We start from the raw sequence: 20,226 nt of genomic DNA on the forward strand, positions 1-20,226 counted from the left end.
ATTATCATCTAAGCCTTATCCCAATTAATTCAGATTAGCTATATAAATCTTGTTCTCCATTCCACTCTATCAAGAACCGTCACGGATCTTATCATATGGTCTCAATTTTATTTTATTTTTACCCTTTTCATAAGCTAGATTTTCTCTATATACAACATAGGTAGAGGATTGTATAATAATCTTCACACTAATTGTTCTAATTGGCTACTATGTTGACAGGCCGTATTAAAAATCATAACAAAGGAATGATCAAAGTTGTCCGATCACTGGTATGTTGGTTTATTGGCTATTAACATGGCAACCCACTAGATCAACAATCTTGATCTTAAAAAAATATTTGCCACTTGTTCAATGAGAAGAACTTTTATGTACTTACCTACAAAAATCAATCATATCCAATCATTGTGTGGATAACACTATAGAAAACAACCCAAAAACCTACAAATTCATAGGGTATAGACTGCATAACATCTCAACTCAAGCAACAAGTGAGATTAACTATAGTGATGAAATGCCCCAAACACCGATCCTAATATCGATCCTATCTAATCATCCGGTGAGTAACATTATAGAAAACAACAACCCAAAACCTATAAATTCACTTGGTGGGTTCTACATGATTGGCTCTATTTTTTCGAGGCCCACATTAAGGATTTATAGAGAGGTTTTTGACTCTTGTAACTATTGCAATAATAGAATAATAATCTGCAAGGATAAGCTACAATAGAAATCTATTAATAGTAGAGGAATTCAATAGAGTAAGACAACTCAATCCAATAACAATCAAATCTCAAAATCAATCAAATATATCGTATCAATTTCCTTTATGTCAACTTATCTTAGGAGTAGCAATAATCCAGTCACAGTCATTCTTAATTATAGTCCTTAGTTGTAATATAAGTCTACACTCATACATTGAATTTGTTCTTTATCTTATATTAAAAGCAAGTTCTTTTAAGAGATGCAATATTACATTTGCTTTTGGTGATCGATTATGAGTTATTTCTTTTGTTTGATTTGCACTAGTTTTTTTTAAAGTCCTTTCTTGCGGAAGACACAAAGTAATCCATCTTTGAAAGAAGAATCACACTCTTTAATTATCACGTGATCGTTATCAAATTTTACAAGTGTTTGACTAAGTGATTGGTCTTTTCAGAATTTGTTATATACATTTATATTGGATGTATCTACTTATTTTGCCGCTTGGGATTAAAATTGATTGGTTTGTATTGAGCTTCCATATCAATTCTAGCACACTCACATGATTAAAAGCAATCAGAACTGCCAATAAAATGTGGATCATCAAAGTTCATATAAGTCTATCATATGAGCCATGTGGTGAGTTTTGAGGCTTTTTATTGATTATCCATTGTTTTCTATAGCTGGGCTTACCTATTAATTGGATTGTTTGATTTTTACTGCATCTGTTATCATGATCAAGTTTACTTGATGTGTGGGTTGGAAGGCATGTGCCAAGGGGCCTCCTATTTAATGTACAATTTACTTTTTTTTTTAAAAAAAAGAAGAGTTTTTTTACCACTATAACCTCACCTTTTACCCAATGGCTTTTCTAAACTCTCCCAAACTTTACATTCTAAAATTAAATCATTTTGTATGGACACACTATTTGCAGACGAAAATACCCTTACATTCATGGTGGCATCGTGGAACTCTTTATCTTATCCATGGTGGCAACATGGATATTAGGGTGCCACCGTCTAATACCAGGAAAAGGGCCAAAGGCCATGGGTGAAGAACTATGGCTACAGATTTTAACCGTAGCTATTTGTAGCATATCCATTACTTCTTTGGCTATGGATCTAAACCATAGCCATTACTTTTATAACGAAAAGTATATATAACTATGGATAATTGAGCGATCCTAACATGAAATTCAATGAGCCTCGAAGGAAATTGAGTGAGGCAAACATGAAATTAAGCGAGGCTAAAAGGAAATTGAGTGGGGCAAACTGGAAATTGAGCGAGGCAAAATGGATATTCAGTGAGGAAAACATGAAATTCAGCGAGGCAAAGAGGAAATTGAGCAAGGTAAATTAGAAATTGAACAAGGCAAACATGAAATTTAGCGAGACAAATTGGAAATTAAGCGAGGCAAAGAGGAATTTGAGTAAGGCAAACTGAAAATTGAGCGAAGCAAACATGAAATTGAGCGAGACAAACTGAAAATTGAACGAAGCAAACATGAAATTGAGGGAGGCAAACTGAAAATTGAGTGAGGCTAATATGAAATTAAGCGAGACAAACTGGAAATTAAGCAATACAAACTGAAAATTCAGCGAGACAAAGTGAAAATTCAGCGAGACAAACTAAAATTTGAGCGAGCAAATTGAAAATTCAGCAAGGCAAACATGAAATTTAGCGAGGCAAACTGGAAATTGAGTGAGGCTAACATGAAATTGAGCGAGGCAAATAGGAAATTGAATGAGAAAAACTAGAAATTGAGTAAGGCAAAAATAAACTTGAGCGAGGCAAACTGGAAATTGAGTGAGGCAAAGAGAAAATTGAGCGAGGCAAATTAGAAATTGAACGAGGAAAACATAAAATTGAGCAAGGCAAACTTAAAATTGAACGAGACAAACATGAAATTAAGCGAAGCTCAAAGAAAATTGAGTGAAGCAAACATGAAATTGAGCGAGGCAAATTAGAAATTCAGTGAAGCAAACATGAAATTCAACGAGTCAAACTGGAAATTGAGTGAGGCTAACATGAAATTGAGCGAGGCAAATAGGAAATTAAGTGAGGCTTATTAGAAATTCAACGAGGCTAACACGAAATTCAGCGAGGCAAACATGAAATTCAACAAGCATTAAAAGAAATTGAGCAAGGCAAACATGAAATTCAACAAGGCAAACAGGAAATGAGCGATGCAAACATGAAATTCAATGAGGCTCCAAACACTAAATGCCCTCATATCCTTTGATGCTCGTTAAATTTCATGTTTGCCTCACTGAATTTCATGTTAGCCTCGCTCAATTTCCAGTTTGCCTCGCTCAATTTCATGTTAGCCTCGCTCAATTTCCAATTTGCCTCTTTGAATTTCATTTTTTGTCTCACTAATTTCGAGTTTGCATCGCTCAATTTCTTGTTTGCGTTGCTTAATTTTTAGTTTGCCTTGCTGAATTTCATATTTTCCTCGCTCGATTTTGTGTTTGCCTTGCTCAATATACAGTTTGCATCGCTCAATTTCCTCTAAGCCTCACTCAATTTCATATTTGCCTTGCTCAATTTCCTTTGAGCCTCGTTCAATTTCCGGTTTGCCTCGCTCAATTTCATGTTAGCCTTGCTAAATTTCCAGTGCGTCGGTGAATTTCATGTTTGCCTCACTTAATTTTCAGTTTGCCTTACTCAATTTTATGTTTGTCTTGCTCAATTTCCAATTTGCATCGCTCAATTTCCTCGGAGTCTCGCTTAATTTCGAGTTTGCCTCGTTCAATTTCATGTTTGCCTCGCTGAATTTTCAATTTTCTTCGCTCAATTTCTTTTTTGCCTCGCTTAATTTCATGCTAGCTTCGCTCAATTTTCAGTTTGTCTCGCTCAATTTCATATTTGCGTCGCTCAATTTCATATTTGCGTCGCTCAATTTTCAGTTTGCCTTGCTTAATTTCATGTTAGACTCGCTCAATTTTCAGTTTGCCTCATTGAATTTCATATTTATCTCGCTGAATATGTAGTTTGCCTCGCTCAATTTCATGTTAGCCCCGTTGAATTTCTTGTTTACCTCGCTTAATTTTCCTTGAGGCTCGTTAAATTTCATGTTTGCCTCGCTTGGTTTCCTTCGAGGCTCGTTCAATTTCATTTTAGGCATGTTAGGCTTGTTTAATTTCACGTTAGGCTCACTCAATTATCATATTTATATGTAATTTTCGTTACAGAAGCAATGACTACGGTTTAGATCGGTAGCCATAGCACTAATGACTAAGAATTTGATGAAGTGATGGCTATGCTACAAGTGGCTACAGTTATAACCTGTAGCCATATCTCTTTAACTATGGCATCTGGCCCCTTTTCTGGTATTGAATGGTGGCATTCACGAGTATATCTAATGAAGCAATAGTATTTTCGTCTTCAAATAGCGTGTTCGTGTGACTAATTCAGTTTTGAAAAGTAAATTTCATGAGCATTTAGAAATGCCGCTGGGTTTTACAATGGTAAAAGACTCTAAAAATATAAAAAGTGAGAGGATAAAAACATTGATACTTGAGAATGGGATAATAGGGACGGTGGGTATGAAAACATTTACTGGCGGTCATGGTACGAGTAGATGACTTTTTTTTAAAATTTTTTACCTGGCGACTCGGACTGACTCAATCGGTCACAAGTTGACCCAATCCGAGTGACTCGAAAGGGTTAGGACTTCGGAGCGGATTGACAGGGCACATAAATATTCCTGTGCCTGAGGATATATGGGGCCCATAGTTTGTCCATTAGAAATCCACTCCGTTCATCTGTTTTGAAATATCACAACAGTACTAGATTCTAAAAATCAGGCATATTCAAAACTCATGTGAGCCATACCACACGGAACAGTAGGGATTGAACGCCTGGGGCTGACAGAAGTTTTGTATTAGTATCATATTTGTTCCTATAGTTTATCTGAGTGGTAATAATCCTATGAACGGTTTGGATGGCATATAAAGATCATGGTCAGATCCAGGAAGGTTTCAACGGTGGACGTTTCTGTTCTTACTTCTTCGTTGGTGTGGCCCACCTGAGTTTTGGATCTGCTTGATGTTTAGAATCCTGTCCTACTGCGGTTTTTAAAAACAGATGGACGGAGTGAATCTGTCACAGAAATCTCTCTGGGCCCCACACAGCCCCGTCGCACGGGAAATTTGTCTGTGCCCGGGTCACAGGCAATCCGCTTCCGTAATGGTTTGGTGGCAGGCAGGAGCACTACCTGATGAGTTGGTCCGATCCTGCAAGAGTATTCTCTCACACGTGTGACAAGATCGCACATATTTCCCGTGCGACGAAGCAGTGGGAAGACGGAGAGAGGATATTGAAAATCAGTCGAGCAAAGGTCGAAGAGTGGAGGAATGGAGAGAGCTAAAGCGATCGTCTTTCTTCTTCTTCTAAATCTCCTACCATTTCTTGGAGCCTTTTCTTCCCTTCCTCCCAAAAATACTCAGGTTCTCTCTCTCTCTCTCTCTCTCTCTCTCTCTCTCTACGAATTTTCGTTATGAAATTGAATTTTGTTTTTGTTTTGTTCTTTGTATTGAATCATGTAACTAAACCTGAGAAATAGGAAATTCATTATCGAGAGGAGATATTGAAGAGGCAATTCGCTGCATACACATACCGTCCCAGAAAACATGTGCTAAATCCGTGCCACCCATTACGTGGTTCCCACGTGAATTTTCCCCTGCCCAAAAATCAGTCGAGCCCGCTAATCACTTTTGCAACACGTTTGTGTTGAATACTGATGGCGTTAATTTTTTATCCTAAACATCTGTTTCCTTCTCATACAGATGCAATCCACCTGATGAGTGGCACTGCCCGACTTTTTAAAAAAATTTATTATTATTATTATTATTTTTTAAATGTTCACCGTGGGAATATGAATATGAAGGGTATGGATTTCAGGGCAGGTGATGTGCGAGTTGACTCTTTGACATCTCATCACACAGACCATACTACTTATTATTGTTGTTCTCATTGCACATTTCACCATAACGCTTGTTGGTATTCTCTCCATACTGCTTGCTGCTGCTGCTTTTGTTGCTACTGTTGCTGTTGTTGTTGTTGTCGACCTAATGAATGGATAGGGTTGATTTTTACTAAAGGTGATCCTCTTGTTGGAGCTAACCCACTGGATGGGGTGGATGTTGCTCACATACGGATGTGGCACGCATGTTGGAAGTTAATCTGCTGGGTAAATAGCCACTTATTGTCCTACTAGGTAGATATGACAATTTCTTTTACACACACGTATGGCCTGATGGGTAATTCCAGTGAATGATTTAGATTCAGTGTATACCTTGTATAATTTTATTTTATTTTGAAAGATAATGCAATTTATTAAAGGTCAAAAAGCTAACAAAAGACAATAGAAAAACAGAACAAAGAAAAAAAAAGAAGAGAAAAAGGCACCCACTTAGGGCAACCAATCTCCTTATACAAATAAACCCAACTAATAACCCCTAGGCAAGCTATTCATATTGCAAAAACAATGGCTATTCCTTTTGCCCCAAATCACCCAAAGAACAAATAGGAGGGCAACCCTCCATCGTGATGAGCTCCGTCTACCGTTCCTGCAAACATGCGAAGACCAAAACAAGTCCTTGATAAAATTTGGCATCACCCAAAACACCTTGAAAGAGGATAGAACAACGTCCGAAACTTTCGAAGCAGAAGGACAATGGATGAACAAATGTTCCACCAACTCTGCATCTCCAAGGCAAAGGAGGTTGATGTTAGGCAACACCATTGCCCTTTTGCGAAGGTTGTTGATGGTTAGGATAGTATTCTTACTTGCAAGCCACGCAAATGTTGCCACATTTGTAGGAGTTCCATAGGACCATACATGACTAGTATGAGAATAGGCTTTAGATTTCCTGTGCTGAGCTACGAGCCTATAGAGGGATTTCACCGAGAAAGTCCTCGATTTTCCTTGCACTTGAAAATCGACAGCTCATCAAACTCAAAATCCGTCAAATTTCGACGACAAGGGGGACTCCAAATACCTCAATTACCAGAAGTCAAGAAGCAACTGGCCACCTAGATGTTGGCGATAGGGCAAAGGCGGGCCAGAGAAGGAAAGGAATCATGAAGCGAGGAATCTCCGCACCATATATCCTCCCATAATTTGGTCTTCGACCCATCCCCTACAGAAAAATTCTAAAAAACACTAAACAGGCCAAACAAGCAACAACTTTCCAAATGAAAGGCGCATGGTAAAGAGACGATTCCTTTATCCACTAGCCCCTAACAGATAAGCCGTATTTCTTGACAACAATAGATCTCCACCAACTACACTCTTCCACTCTAAATCTCCAAACCCATTTACCTAGGAGGGTTGAATTTACCTTATCAAACTTGCGAACAACAACAATGACATGAAGTAGAGAGTTAGGTTGGAGAGGGCCGCCTTAATCAGAGTAATTCTACTTCCTAAGGATAGAAGTCTACTTTTCCACAACGAGAGATTCCTCTTCATACACTGAATCACTGATTCTTAAAGATGCTTAGCTAGTTTACCTAAGCACAAAGGCAAGCCAAAATAAGAAAGAAAGGATCCGGTTTGGCATCCAAAGATGTCGGCAAACTGATCGACCTCCTCAGACATGTGAGCCCCAAGCATCTCGCTTTTCACTAAATTAACCTTAAGGCTCGAAACAACTTTGAAGCATATGATGATTTTCCTAAGATTGTCCACCATAGATGCTTTAGTCTCGTAGAAGATAAGGGTATCATTGGCAAATTGCGTGGCTGATTCTTTGAGGAACATTCTCGACCTCAAAATCCCGAAAAGCCTGGTAGATTGACCCTTGATCAACATCCTACTTGGCGCTTTTGAAACCACCAAAAATAGAAAGGGAGACAAGGGGTCTCCCTAACAAAGACCCCTGGAGGCATGAGTGAACCTAAAATGGGCGCCGTTAATAAGGACTGAGAATCTAGCCGAAGAAACACAAGCTTTGATCCATAGTTTCCATTTGGCCTCACACCCAATATGTGCTAACATGTAATCAAGGAAGCACCAGTCAACATGGTCATACGCTTTTCCCATATCTAATTTACACAGAATGCCTTGATTGCAAGCTCTGTGTTAGGAACCCAGACGCTCGTGTGCAATAAGTGCACTATCGAGAATTTGCCTCCCAACAATGAAGGCAATCTAGATCGGGGAAATAACCTTAGGGAGAACGGACCTAAATCTCTGATTAAGGATTTTAGCAACAATTTTATAAGCACTATTCTTATAGGCATAAAATCTTTCAAGCTTTCAACTCCTTGAATATTTAGGATCAGAGCAATAAAGGAGCAATACATTTCAGCTGGCAAACAACCTAAGCCAAAGAATTCCTCAATGAAGCCCATTAAATCTGGCTTGATCAAGTCCTAAAGGGTTTGGAAGAAAGCCATTAAGACCTAGAGCTTTGTCCCTTTCTAGATCCATAACCGCAACCTCAACCTCCTCCTTGCAAACAAGCGCCTTAAGAGAGGCAGCCTCCTCCGAGGAGAGCAATCAAAGGCCAACTTATCTAGTCTTGGTTGCTGCCAGGGCTCCTCCGATAGCGAGGAATAATAAAAATCAATAATGGTCTCACAAATAGCATCCTTATAAAAAAATCTGAGAGCTTTTTGTGTGTGTGTGTGTGTGTGTGAAAGGTACTAAATATATTCAAAACGCCCAAAAAGTCCCCAAAAAAGGAAAGAACAATAAAGACAGGAGATAAAAAAGAGAGGATACAATACAAAGTCCAAAAGACTCCCACAACCTAGAGCTAATTAGAAAGCCACCCTCTCACAAAACTAAGAATCCTGTTAAAAACCCCTTTAAGACCGAATTGCTCCACTCCCACAGAATTGAGAACCCCATTGAAAACCCCCAAGACTGAACTGCTTTTATTATTGAAGCAGTGGTTGTTGCGTTCTTTCGAGATGCACCAAAGGACAACTAGAAGAGAAATCTCAATTAGATTTCCTGTATTTCTTCCAACCTTCAGAGACCCAAGAGCGGAATAAGACTTTAATCGATCCCAACATAACCCAATGGATTTTAAACAATTGAAGCACATTGAACCAAACTTTCCTTGTGAAAGAGTAGTGGGTGAACAAGTGGTCCACTGATTCAACATCCTTGTAGCATAACATGCATACATCGAGAAGGACCATAGACCTTTTGCGAAGATTATCTAAGGTAAGGATACGGTTTCTACCAGCTAGGCCTTTGGAGGAGCACTAGAGAACCAAGTTGGCAAGGCATGGCAGTTGGGGGGCTCAGAGGAAGAATGCGATAACTTGACATGAAAGGATTTTATCGAAAAGAGCCAGATGAGTGGAACTTCTAGATCAACGAATTTGATTCTCTCATAATAGGTCTGAAACCTTGTAAGCACAAGAGAAGGGAGATTAGATGATCGGCCTCATCGTCTCGGTGATTCTGTTGGCAGGGGGGATCCCACACTCCCCTATCCTTGATAACCACACTAACATTCTGCTATAAAAATCTCCGGAACAACACAAATAGCCGCGAGGGAAGGGGAGACGCCACAAAGAGGGGTGTTACCGCACCAAATGTCCTCCCCAGAAGTGGATACGAGATCCATCACCCAGTGCAAAACCCATAGCCTCTTGAACAATAGGGGTCATCCTGGCGATAAATTTCCATATGTGAGAGGCCCAATATGAAATAGACTCCTTAATCCTCCAACCCATATGGGTAGAGCCATATTTAGCAACGATGGCACATTTCCTCTTCATTACCAAACCTCCTGATTCATTTACCTAGTAGAGCCGAGTTAACCTCCTCCAATCTCTTAATCCCCACCCCTTCAGCAGGGGGAGGAGAATAGTCCTCTTTCCAATTCATCAAATGGAATTTACCAGAGGATGAAACACCACGCCATAGAAAATCCCTTCTAAGTTTATCAATTCTATCCATGACTGACTTGGGGCAGCAAAAAAGGAAAAGCAAATGAAGAGAGGTTGGAGAGGGAGGCTTTGATCAGAGTGATTCTACCCTCCAACAAGGGAAGCGTACTCTTCTAGGGAGAGAAGCTTACTCTTCTAGGAGAGAATCTTACTCTTCTAGGGAGACATCCTAGAGCCTTCGACCAAGAGAGAAGAGATGCAATTGACCCTGGATCTGGCATTGGCTATGCCATGAAAAACCTTGGTATTCTTATCACCATCTTTAAGCCAGGTAGCCTGAGAGTGTTGGCCCCATTTGATCTCCTCCTTTATAACGAGGGCACTATAGTCAGCAAGCACCTTATCTCTATGTCAGTACTTACTAATCTAAGATCATTTATATGCATTATTGGATACTGTGTATTAGTATTCAAAGCGGGATGCTAGTATGCGGCACATGCTTCATTTCTAACAGCTCCAATCATTACATGTTCGCAACGTGCATTGTGGGGAGGGTACTTGATGAGGACATCAAGTCACCTACACCCTTCATACGTATCAGAGGAGTAGGCAGGCTGCACCACTTTCCCTGTGGCTAGGCAAGTACCCGTGATCGTGCTGAAGGCCCCATGTGTATGTGCGAGCATCTGGAAGACCCCAAACTGGGAAGATGCACATGGGCTGCCTTTTGGAGTAATCCAGACCGTTGGATCGGAGGGACGCAACGATCGGGCCATTGGATCGCATGGATCATATGATCGGGCCATTGATCGTTGATCGTCCATATCAGTTTTAGACTTTATCATATTTTAGGATTTTGTTTTTGATTATTTTATATTTGGATACATTATGGATGTTTTAGTTGATTTTATTTAGACTAGGGCTATTTTCGTTAAAGCTCATAAGACAGGGATTTTTGTAATTTTTGAAACTTCTTGGATCGATAAAAAGAGGAGAGTGTGTGACCTCTTCCTCATTGAATTTCGTGATTTTAAAAAAAAAAAAAAGAGAGAAAAGTTCTTGCTTTCTTCTCCCATCTTCATACGATTTGAAGATACTTCCATGTGATTTGGAAGGAAGATTGGTGCGAGGCTAATCTTTATTAACGAAGGTGCGAGGTCTTCATCTATCCCCATACCATCTTTTCTTTTCTTTCCCATTCAGGTATTCTCTTCAGGTTCTTAATTCTCCCATATCAAATCTTTGTTTTCTCAAAAACCTAACTTTCCCATACCCATCTACAAACCAAACCCCAACCGCCCTAAATCCATCCTCCCACGCCACACTGTGATTGTAAGACCACACGTGTGAATCCCACCTGCCCCTTTGGCTTTCCACCGTCATTATATCAAAACCACATTCCTCTATCCTTGAAACCCTAACCCTAAACCTAAAATCCCTAACTTTCCCCAAATCACCCAAACCCTAATTTTCACCCTATGATGTATGAGGTTTCCTATTTTAAAATAGACTATAACCTATGCTAATTGGATGTCCCTACATCCATTAGATCCTAGTTTCGTTTTATTTAATGATCTTATGTTACGATGTTCGTAGCTTAGGCCAGGATTACGCATGATTTTCTTTTAATTTTCATGATATTTGTGATGGATATAGCGACGTTTGTGTTTTTTTGTTAAATATCTTAATTCGGTTATTTAATTTCACATGTTACTTAGTTCATGCATCGGTCATGCATCAGTACTACATAGAAGTTCCTTGCAGTTCATGCTGCATGCTAGGATCTTTTTCACTAGGGTTTGACTATGTGGACGAAGCCCAAACCAATCATTAGGCATGCGATAACTTGAATGGCTCATAGCTCAAAAATCACATTGACCTACCATCCTGACCACTCTATTGGAGGACTTGTAGGGAAAGAAAATATAAGGTTGTAAAAAAAACTCAACCGAAGTTCCTTTGACTGTCCATTATTTTACTAAAAGATTCTCCAATATGAGGTTTATGATTGTTCAATCAGTGAGAATTTCCAGATATGGCCCTTCTAACATGGGGTGATGCTGCAAAATAAGATGGATTCCATTTGATTGAAAAGACATGCAATTAAAAGAATAAAATCCACTGTAAAATTGCCACATAGTTGACAATAAAGCCCGACTAATGGACTGTTGATGTAAACAAAAGTCTTCTATGTGATTCACTGGAAAAGGAACTAGAACAAGAAGCAACACATGCTAAAGAAGATGGAAGAAAGACATGCTAAAGAATCAAAAGAAAATTGTATTCAAATCAATGATCATCATCGTAAGGTTCATAAATGTGGCTGTGGGTCGTCTATTGTAGACCTATTTGTGCAGCAATTCCAATAAGGATTAAATGTCATCCTATTGGTCCACTTAAGGGTGGCATAAGCATGTTTGAAAATATCATTCGGTATGTCTAGTCCATCTTGGTTTCAATGGGCAACGAAACTAGTTACAAAACCAAGACGGGACCAAAATCAACAGAAACAGGAAAAATGGAACTATTCTGGGTGAATCATACTGGTTTCACTCTCTAAACTTGTCAGATTCCACAACTGCTATTTAAATCCTGCATGGAAACTATAGAAGAAACTAGATAACTGAATGTAAATCAAGCTAAAACTCTGTATAGAACAATATGGCAATTTTGGGTATGGTGCTGGTATATAAGTGGCAGTTAAATCCTTAAATTACAATAATAATAATAAATGGCAGTTAGCCAATTGCTTGCTATGTAGGTCATTTAATGCTACAAAAGAATCCTCCTCCTACTTGTCTCTTTACATTCATCTGTGGAGGTCTATATTTACAACCGTATGGACTATCCAAGCAGTATGGTTTACTGTACAACTATATGGTTGGTTGTACAAGCTGTACAGGCTGTTCGATAGCATATTCAGGCCTTATTTGGAATCCAGTTGATATATATGGACCTTTAATGCTGCCTGATTGGACCTTTGGGCCCATAGTCCAATCCGCTCTTATTTTGAGCCATCTGATTAGATTTGTGGACCCATAGTCTAATCGGATGATCTCTTTTACTTCAATCTTCGATCAACTAGTTTGTATGATCCATCTGGGACTCTTAACTAATGGATGCATGGCCTGCATCAAATCCACTTGACTTGAAAAGAACTTGCCCTCGAGCTGGATGCTGGCATCGATCCTCAACATGGCATACATCTTTATGGGAATTTTCTTCCACCTTGGTAGAAGTTGATAGTGAAATCTCCCTTATCAGCTAGGCATGGTTTTTAATATATCATGCTCTCTCTTCTACTTGCACCTTCTGGTACTTATTGTCTCTTGGGGAGTTTCCTTCATATTCAGCAAAGGTTATGTCTCATCTCTAGTTTGTTGCATCTCATCTAGTATGATCACCTCATTCATAGTCTGTGCAGTGACTGCAGTCTTGTCTCCATCTCTGGCACTCTCCTATTTCATAGCTATGGCCTTTGTCTTGTCGTCCTCCTATGGTGGATCATATCTCGTTTTTTAAGAATGATCTTTTTTCCCTTTGTGCATGAAAATATACTAGAAGATGATTTGATGATTATAGTGTGAAGAAAAAAGGAGAAGAGTGAGATAAAAGAAGAGGAAAGAAGAGAGTTTGGGGGAAATGTTGTATGTTAGCTAACATACCCTAACACACACAGTGTTTTATTAGAATAGGGCATATAGTACACTGCAGGAGAAGAGGAAAGTGTGCACATGCACTTACATTAAAAGAGCCACTAACCACATACACTATACACTAACACTCTTTAGACTTCTCCTCAAGTTGGAGCATAGATGTTGATCATGCCCAACTTATCACGAACACGATGAAGAGCATCTTGACTCAAGGACTTTGTAAGAATATTAGCAAGATGATCCTCGGATCGAACAAAAGGGTGTTAATTTCTTTACAGGCAACTTTCTCCTGAATAAAGTGACAATCGACCTCAATATGCTTGTTTCACTTGTGGAAAACCGGGTTATAGGCAATATGGATGGTCGCTTGGTTGTCACAATGAAGAGGAATAGGAGCTCAAGGAGGATAGCCAAGTTCTTCAAGAAGGGCGTGAAGCTACATGAGCTCACACATCGCATGAGCCATAGCAAGATATTCTGCTTTAGCCGAGGACCGAGCAATAATTGGTTGCTTCTTGCTCTTCCATGTGATAAGATTGCCATCTAGGAAGGTACATAAGCCGGATGTAGAGCGACAATCATAAGTACTACATGCACAATCAACATCGAAATAGCCAGAAAGATGAAGATGACCATTCGACTCAAAGCAAAGGCCAAGACCTGGGGTTGATTTTAGATACCGAAGTATGCAGTATACAGCTGTGAGATGTGAAGCACGGGGAGCTTGCATGAATTGGCTAACAACACCCACCGTAAAAGAGAGATTTGGGCGAGTAATAGTCAGGTAAATGAGTCGGCTTACAAGTCGTTAATACATCCCGGGATAAAAAACAAGAGCATCATCATCTGGCCGAAGCTTTTGCGAAGTATCCATGGGAGTGGTAGCGAGTTTGCATCTTAACATGCCGGTCTCCATAAGAAGATCAAGCGCATATTTTCGTTGTGACAAGAGCAACACGAATGAGGAGTGACCAACTTCAATTGCTAGGATGTAGCGAAGAGGACCAAGATCCTTGATCTCAAACTTGGTCTTAAAAAAATTCTTTGACCTCCTACATTCCAACCGAATTACTATCGGACAGAACAATATCATCCACATACACTATGAGAACCATAATGCCTGTCGATTGACGACATATAAGAGGGAATAATCAATATGACTACAAACAAAGCTGAACTCCACGAGTGCCTGACTAAATTTTTTGAACCATGCACGCGGGGACTGTTTGAGTCCATAAAGAGCCTTCTTCAACCGATGTACCAGTTCAAGGTTGTGGGAAGCAATAAAGCTAGGAGGTTGATGTATGTAAACTTACTTTGTGAGGTCCCCATGGAGAAATACATTCTTAATATCAAGTTGAATCAAGGGTCAGGATAAATTAACGGCCAAGGAGATCATAACATGAATAGAATTCAGCTTAGCCACTAAAGAGAATGTCTTGAAGTAATCCACACAATGAGTCTGCATGTAGCCCCTCACAACAAGACGAGCTTTGTAGCGATCAATGGAATCGTCTGAAAGGAACTTGATTGTGTATACCCATCGACATGTAACAAGTTTATGCCCTAAAGGAAGAGGCACAAGCTCCCAAGTATGATTCTTTTTAAGAGCAAGCATTTCTTCTATTATTGCATTTGTCTAGTCAAGACTTTGAAGAGCATGTGAGAGAGACCAAAGAATAGTTTGTGATGAAAATGAAGCTGCAAACGATCGAAAAGACGGTGAAAGATGGTCATATGAAATGAAATTACTAATGAGGTGTTGAGTATAAGATCGTGACCCTTTTGCGCAAGGTAATGGGGAGATCTAAACTCGATGTAGGAGAGTCACTTGAGTCAACATCCAAAGTGAGTGGAAGGGTGGATGGCTGAGCGTGTGGAGATTTATCTCGATGACGATACACCCGCAGAGGCTTAGGGCCACCCAAATCACCAACAGGATGTTGAACGGAGGGGAGATGAGTTTCCCCGTGATCACTAGTGGAAAGAGGAAGAGTATAAGGGTCATGCTCCTCCTGACTCGTAAGAGGATCACAGAGGGATCAACTTGGAGCTGAGAAAAAAGAAACATCCTCAAAGAAGGTTACATCGGCAGAGACATATTTCTTGCAAGTCGAGGGGTTATAACATTTATATCCTTTCTGACTCTGAGTGTACCCTAAGAAGACACATTTAATTGCCCTGGGGCTAAGTTTATCATTACATCCATCCAAAATTTGAATAAAGCATGTGCAACCAAAAACTTTAGGTGGTAGAGGAAATGGATTGTCATGAGGATACAATATAATAAATAAAGATTTGTAAGACAGGATATGTGAGGGTATATGATTAATAAAAAAAGTAGCAGTTAGAGGAGCATCACCTCAAAAATGTTTAAGTAGGTGTATACCAAAGAGAAGGGCGCGGGCAACTTAAAAAAGATGACGATTCTTTCATTCTGGGATGCCATTTTTTTGAGGTGTGAGAGCACATGATGTCCAAGACAAAATACCATGCTCCTGCAAGAAGGATAGAAGAGTATCATATCCAACCTGAGAAATGATGAGAGACTTCCCTGAAGAAGACTACTCAACTTATCAGGGTGGAAGATCGTCCCTCAGGAGCAATTGTAGAAGCAACAAAAGCAGCGACACGAGTAGGATGACCATAGAGCTGTCAGCAATAATCAATAGTGTGATTGGTTCCACCGCAATGCGAACAAATGCTGGAACCATCACGTCCTTGTCCACGTCCACCACGGCTATGAAGATTACTATCGCCATAACTGCGATTTCCCTCACGGCCTCTATCACGACCACCATAACAAAAAATGTGCCCTGAACTCAAGGATGGTGCCCAAGGCCAAGAAGAAGAGAAGACTGATCGCCAACAAGATGTGCCAAACGCTCTGGTGGTACAAATGAATGGGAAGGAAAAGCAAGGACAGTAGTACGTTGGTACATGGCATAGACTGTCGTCAATGGGGGAAGATGATCCTCTACAATAACCTGATCTCGAACATAAAGATAATCGGAGTTCAACCCAGCTAGGAACTGCATGATATGAGTACCATCCCACTGCTTATGAGCATGTTCATGATCCTCTTTATATTTGGAAGGAAGAGGCTAATACAGGTCCAACTCATGCCACATGCCCCGAAGCATCGAATAGTGATCTTTTAATGATCTTGAGTTTTGTTAGAACCGACCAATTTCTTGAATAAGCTGGAATACCCATGAAAAATTCTGGGACTCTGAGAACATATCATGAAGCACATCCCAAATGCTTTTAGCCGGGGATAAAAACATCAGTGAGTGGCTAATTAAAGAATCCATACTATTCAACAGCCATGCAATAACTTGATAATTCTCCTTTATCCAAGACTTGTAGGTAGCATCTGTAGAGCTTGGAGGATCATCCAAAATATACGATTTCTCATGGGCTCCTAAGAACACTTTTACAGATTGTGCCCATTAAAGATAGTTGTCACCATTCAACTTAATGGAGGTAATCTGCAAGGGGTTGGATTCAAGAGAGCCTATGCCAAGAGATGAGGGCCCTTTATCGTCCATAGGAGCCTCCAAGTAAGAAGAATTGATTTAAACAACTTTTTCTCACTCAATCCTTCAAGGGAATGAGAGATAAACCTCAAACAATTAGTAATCATCCAAAATAACAAAAAATCCAGTCAGATCTGATGCAACCGAGTGAAAAATACCCCAACCGCACGTCCATTTGAGGTTAAAACCCACTCAAACATGAATCATAGCTAAAAAAATCCTCCATGAGTAGCTTGGGAGGAAGATTTCGGTATATCTTGAGCAAAGAAACTAAAGACAAACTTACCGATTTGAGGTAGATTGAAGAAAAACGGATGAAGGACCTGATTTTCAAATTTCTCTATTTTGACCAAAACACCATGAAAGGAGGTCTAAAAAATTCTGAAAAAATCATGACAAATCTTCTAAAATCAAGATCTATGAAACCCCCAAACTTTTAACTCAATGGGGTCCATGCGTCCGTACAACACTGACTTCAGCTATATCGCTGCTGATGTCAGCAAGGTGACGTGTCGCCTCTCAACTTGTTGGATGCAAAATGCCCTAATTTATGCTCTGATACTAGGTAGAAGATGATTTGATGATTATGGTGTGGAGAAAAGTGGAGAAGAGTGAGAGAGAGGAAGAGGAAAGAAGAGAGTTTGTGGGAAATTTTGTGTGTTAGCTAACATGCCCTAACACACAATGTTTTATTAGAATAGAGCGTATAGTACATTACAGGAAAAGAGGAAAGTGTGCACATGCACTTACATTAAAAGAGCCACTAACCACACACTATACACAAACACTCTCTAGAACCATGTGGTGGCGAAGTTGCATGTGTAGATAATACATCCACAGACGACTGAGTAGGATATGGCAAACTTTAATCCAAATAAAGTCACACCATAAACATAGCATAACGTGGTCCCAATGAATAGTTCACAAAAGGCTGGTTGCTCACTGGTAGATAATCATCATTCACCAAAGCAAACATTTGGTGACTCATTGGAAGTTATTCATCATTCCCCCAAGCAAACATTGGTGATTCACTGGAAGATTCTCATCATTCACTCAAGCAATTTTGTGTGTTGGTGGGTGACTTTCTACTTTAATCCTCAGCTAAGCTACAATTCTCTGGGAAAGCATGTTCATGTTGTTCTCGCCTTCAATAATGACTTCGGCTGCTATGCTTCACAAAGGACAATGTGTGGAGGACATTGGTTGTGCAGCCAGTCTTCATTCTTGGATCTCGATGTGCAACCATAGCATCATTTTCATTCGAAAGAACTACAAACTTGAAGCCATCAAGGGATGATCCCCTTGCTTCCTGAATAGTGAGCAACTTCTTGAAATGTGCTCTAACTGCCTCCCCAATCTCCTATGGCTTTTCTACAAGCTGTCCCTCCACCTTAGAGAGCAAATGAAATTCTTCTTCCTCACATTATCTGGGCGATTAAAATATGCTATGTTTGTTCCCCTTCTTTCATCCATTTCCAGTGAGCTTTCTGTTCCTAGCTGATTTCTTTTCATCTGAGGATATCTTCAAACTCCTTTTTCAGCTCTAATCTTTTAAGCTTCTTGGACAACACTGTAGGACCTTTCTCTTCCAAGATTCAGCCCACCAATTTTTCATGTTTTCAGCAAATGATGGGATCTCAAGATACATGTTTTCTAATTTGAATAGTGTTTTCATATTTGAATGTCCAGGATCCATAAGTAATACTTTAGACTTGAGAAGAATTGGCATGTGATTAGAAGTTGGTCTAAGAATCACCACTTGAATCACGTTCATAGAATGATGTTCCCAAAATGCCATAATGAGCAAACAATCTAGATGGCTCATAACAGGATTATCTTTGTTATTCATCTAAGTGTGCTAGAACTATTCAAAAGTCGGTCAACCCACTCATGTCTATTAATTTATCCTGAGAAATCTGCCATACAAGTACTCAAGGAGCGATCGAACTCCTTGTTTCTCATATGAAAACCTAACAGAGATTGTGCTCACAATGAAAGAATACCATATTATGATGATCTCTCCTGCTGAACCCCTAATACTTAGGGGGACCCAATCCTTACTCCTGCCCTATTGGTCGGAACTGGTATAATCTATAACTAATCCATTTTCCATTAATGCATACAAACAATATCAAATGTGTATTCTGCCACCATCTCTCAACCAAGATTTTGAATAATGGTATTGGGAGCCATAATGGTTTGGCCAAAAAATGATACAATATAGGGAATATCAGATTGTATCATACGATATGTGCCTGTATTGGTCTTCTGTTTTTTCTTTTTTTTTCCTTTTTTCTTTTTCTTTTTAATTTTGGCCCAACATCCTGAAAAATATTTGGGAAATATGAAAAACTGTAACATCAGAATCTATCCTTTTCTTAGCATGCATTCAATAGTGTAGTAGATCATTCTTTTTTCTTTTCTTTTTTTCTTCTTCAGTGGTGTATTAGATCATTCTTATTCTTTGATAAGAATCTTGTTTGTCAGCTTTACCTGCTGCAAGCCAACTGAGTAGGCCCTAATGGAACACAAATCAAGTGTGATTTGGTATATTTGAGTCAGATACTTTGAATACAACAAAAGGAGATGAAAAACAAGAAAAAAGTGTTGGTTTGCCACTTCTTCCAATATTTCTCAAAATAGTCCTTTTTTTTAATGAATGGTGATGAAAAACTTTTATAAGAAAACAGAGCGAATACACAACCAAACCGATTCAACACATACACAACTACAGTAGAAATAGCAGAAACAGATCTAGCTTGCATAAAACAAAAAAAGCAAAACAAACCATTTCTCGTTCTCCATCCTTATCTGATGAGCACTGCTGGGAAACCAAGGCCAATGCTCGTTATGGTATGCCCCATCTTTAACCAGCCCTATTTGCCCATTCAGTAATGAACATGATAAAAAGTCACCATTAAGGTAGTAGCTTAGCTCTGACCTCTTCTAGGAGACTACCTAAGCTTAAAGGAAACTTCCCCGTCTTCATCCACCTAATTACATTAGTTGAGTCCCCTTCAATTATTATCTGGCTGGACTTAAACGGACTGCTAAAGTATCCCCTGGAGCTCTGTGAGAGCTTCAGGAAGATTAGAATCGCCAATACCCGTGGACCCGAGAACTTGACGGTAACCTCCGATCGTTGTTCCTCACGAGGGTTCCAAACCCAGTTGGTCCTGGATTACTATTAGAACAGCCATCGAAATTAAGCTTATACTATCCATCTGGAGGGATACACCATCTTTCTATAAACTTGGACAGCTTACTGCAAATGCTTTCATCCCACTTGAAATGAAGAAGGAAAGTAGACCATTGGCCAGCACTTCTGCTTGTTTCTCCCAATGCAACGTGAATGATAGGATTTTTCTGAGAACCAGACCAACAGATTTACTGGAGCCATGCAATATCCTGTTGTTACTTTCTAAAGGAATGGACCAAAAATCAGCTTTCACAAAGTCTTCCCTGTGCTGCCT

At 39.6% G+C, this 20,226-nt stretch overlaps 1 protein-coding gene across 5 annotated transcripts in view; it reads left to right on the plus strand.

Moving 5' to 3' along the window:
- The first annotated feature begins 4,921 nt into the window (after positions 1 to 4,921).
- The window catches only part of LOC131246225 (uncharacterized), a 67,384-nt gene continuing 52,079 nt past the window's right edge, over positions 4,922 to 20,226 (plus strand). For all 5 annotated transcript variants that reach the window (XR_009171252.1, XM_058246140.1, XM_058246139.1 and 2 more), the window contains exon 1: positions 4,922 to 5,150. Coding sequence is in view for 4 of the 5 variants with exons in the window: in XM_058246140.1 (XP_058102123.1) it covers positions 5,058 to 5,150 (93 nt within the window). In the remaining variant the exon portion in view is untranslated. The remainder of the gene's footprint in view (positions 5,151 to 20,226) is intronic.

This window comes from Magnolia sinica, chromosome 5 (genome assembly GCF_029962835.1).
Source record: "Magnolia sinica isolate HGM2019 chromosome 5, MsV1, whole genome shotgun sequence".
Lineage (NCBI taxonomy): Eukaryota > Viridiplantae > Streptophyta > Magnoliopsida > Magnoliales > Magnoliaceae > Magnolia > Magnolia sinica.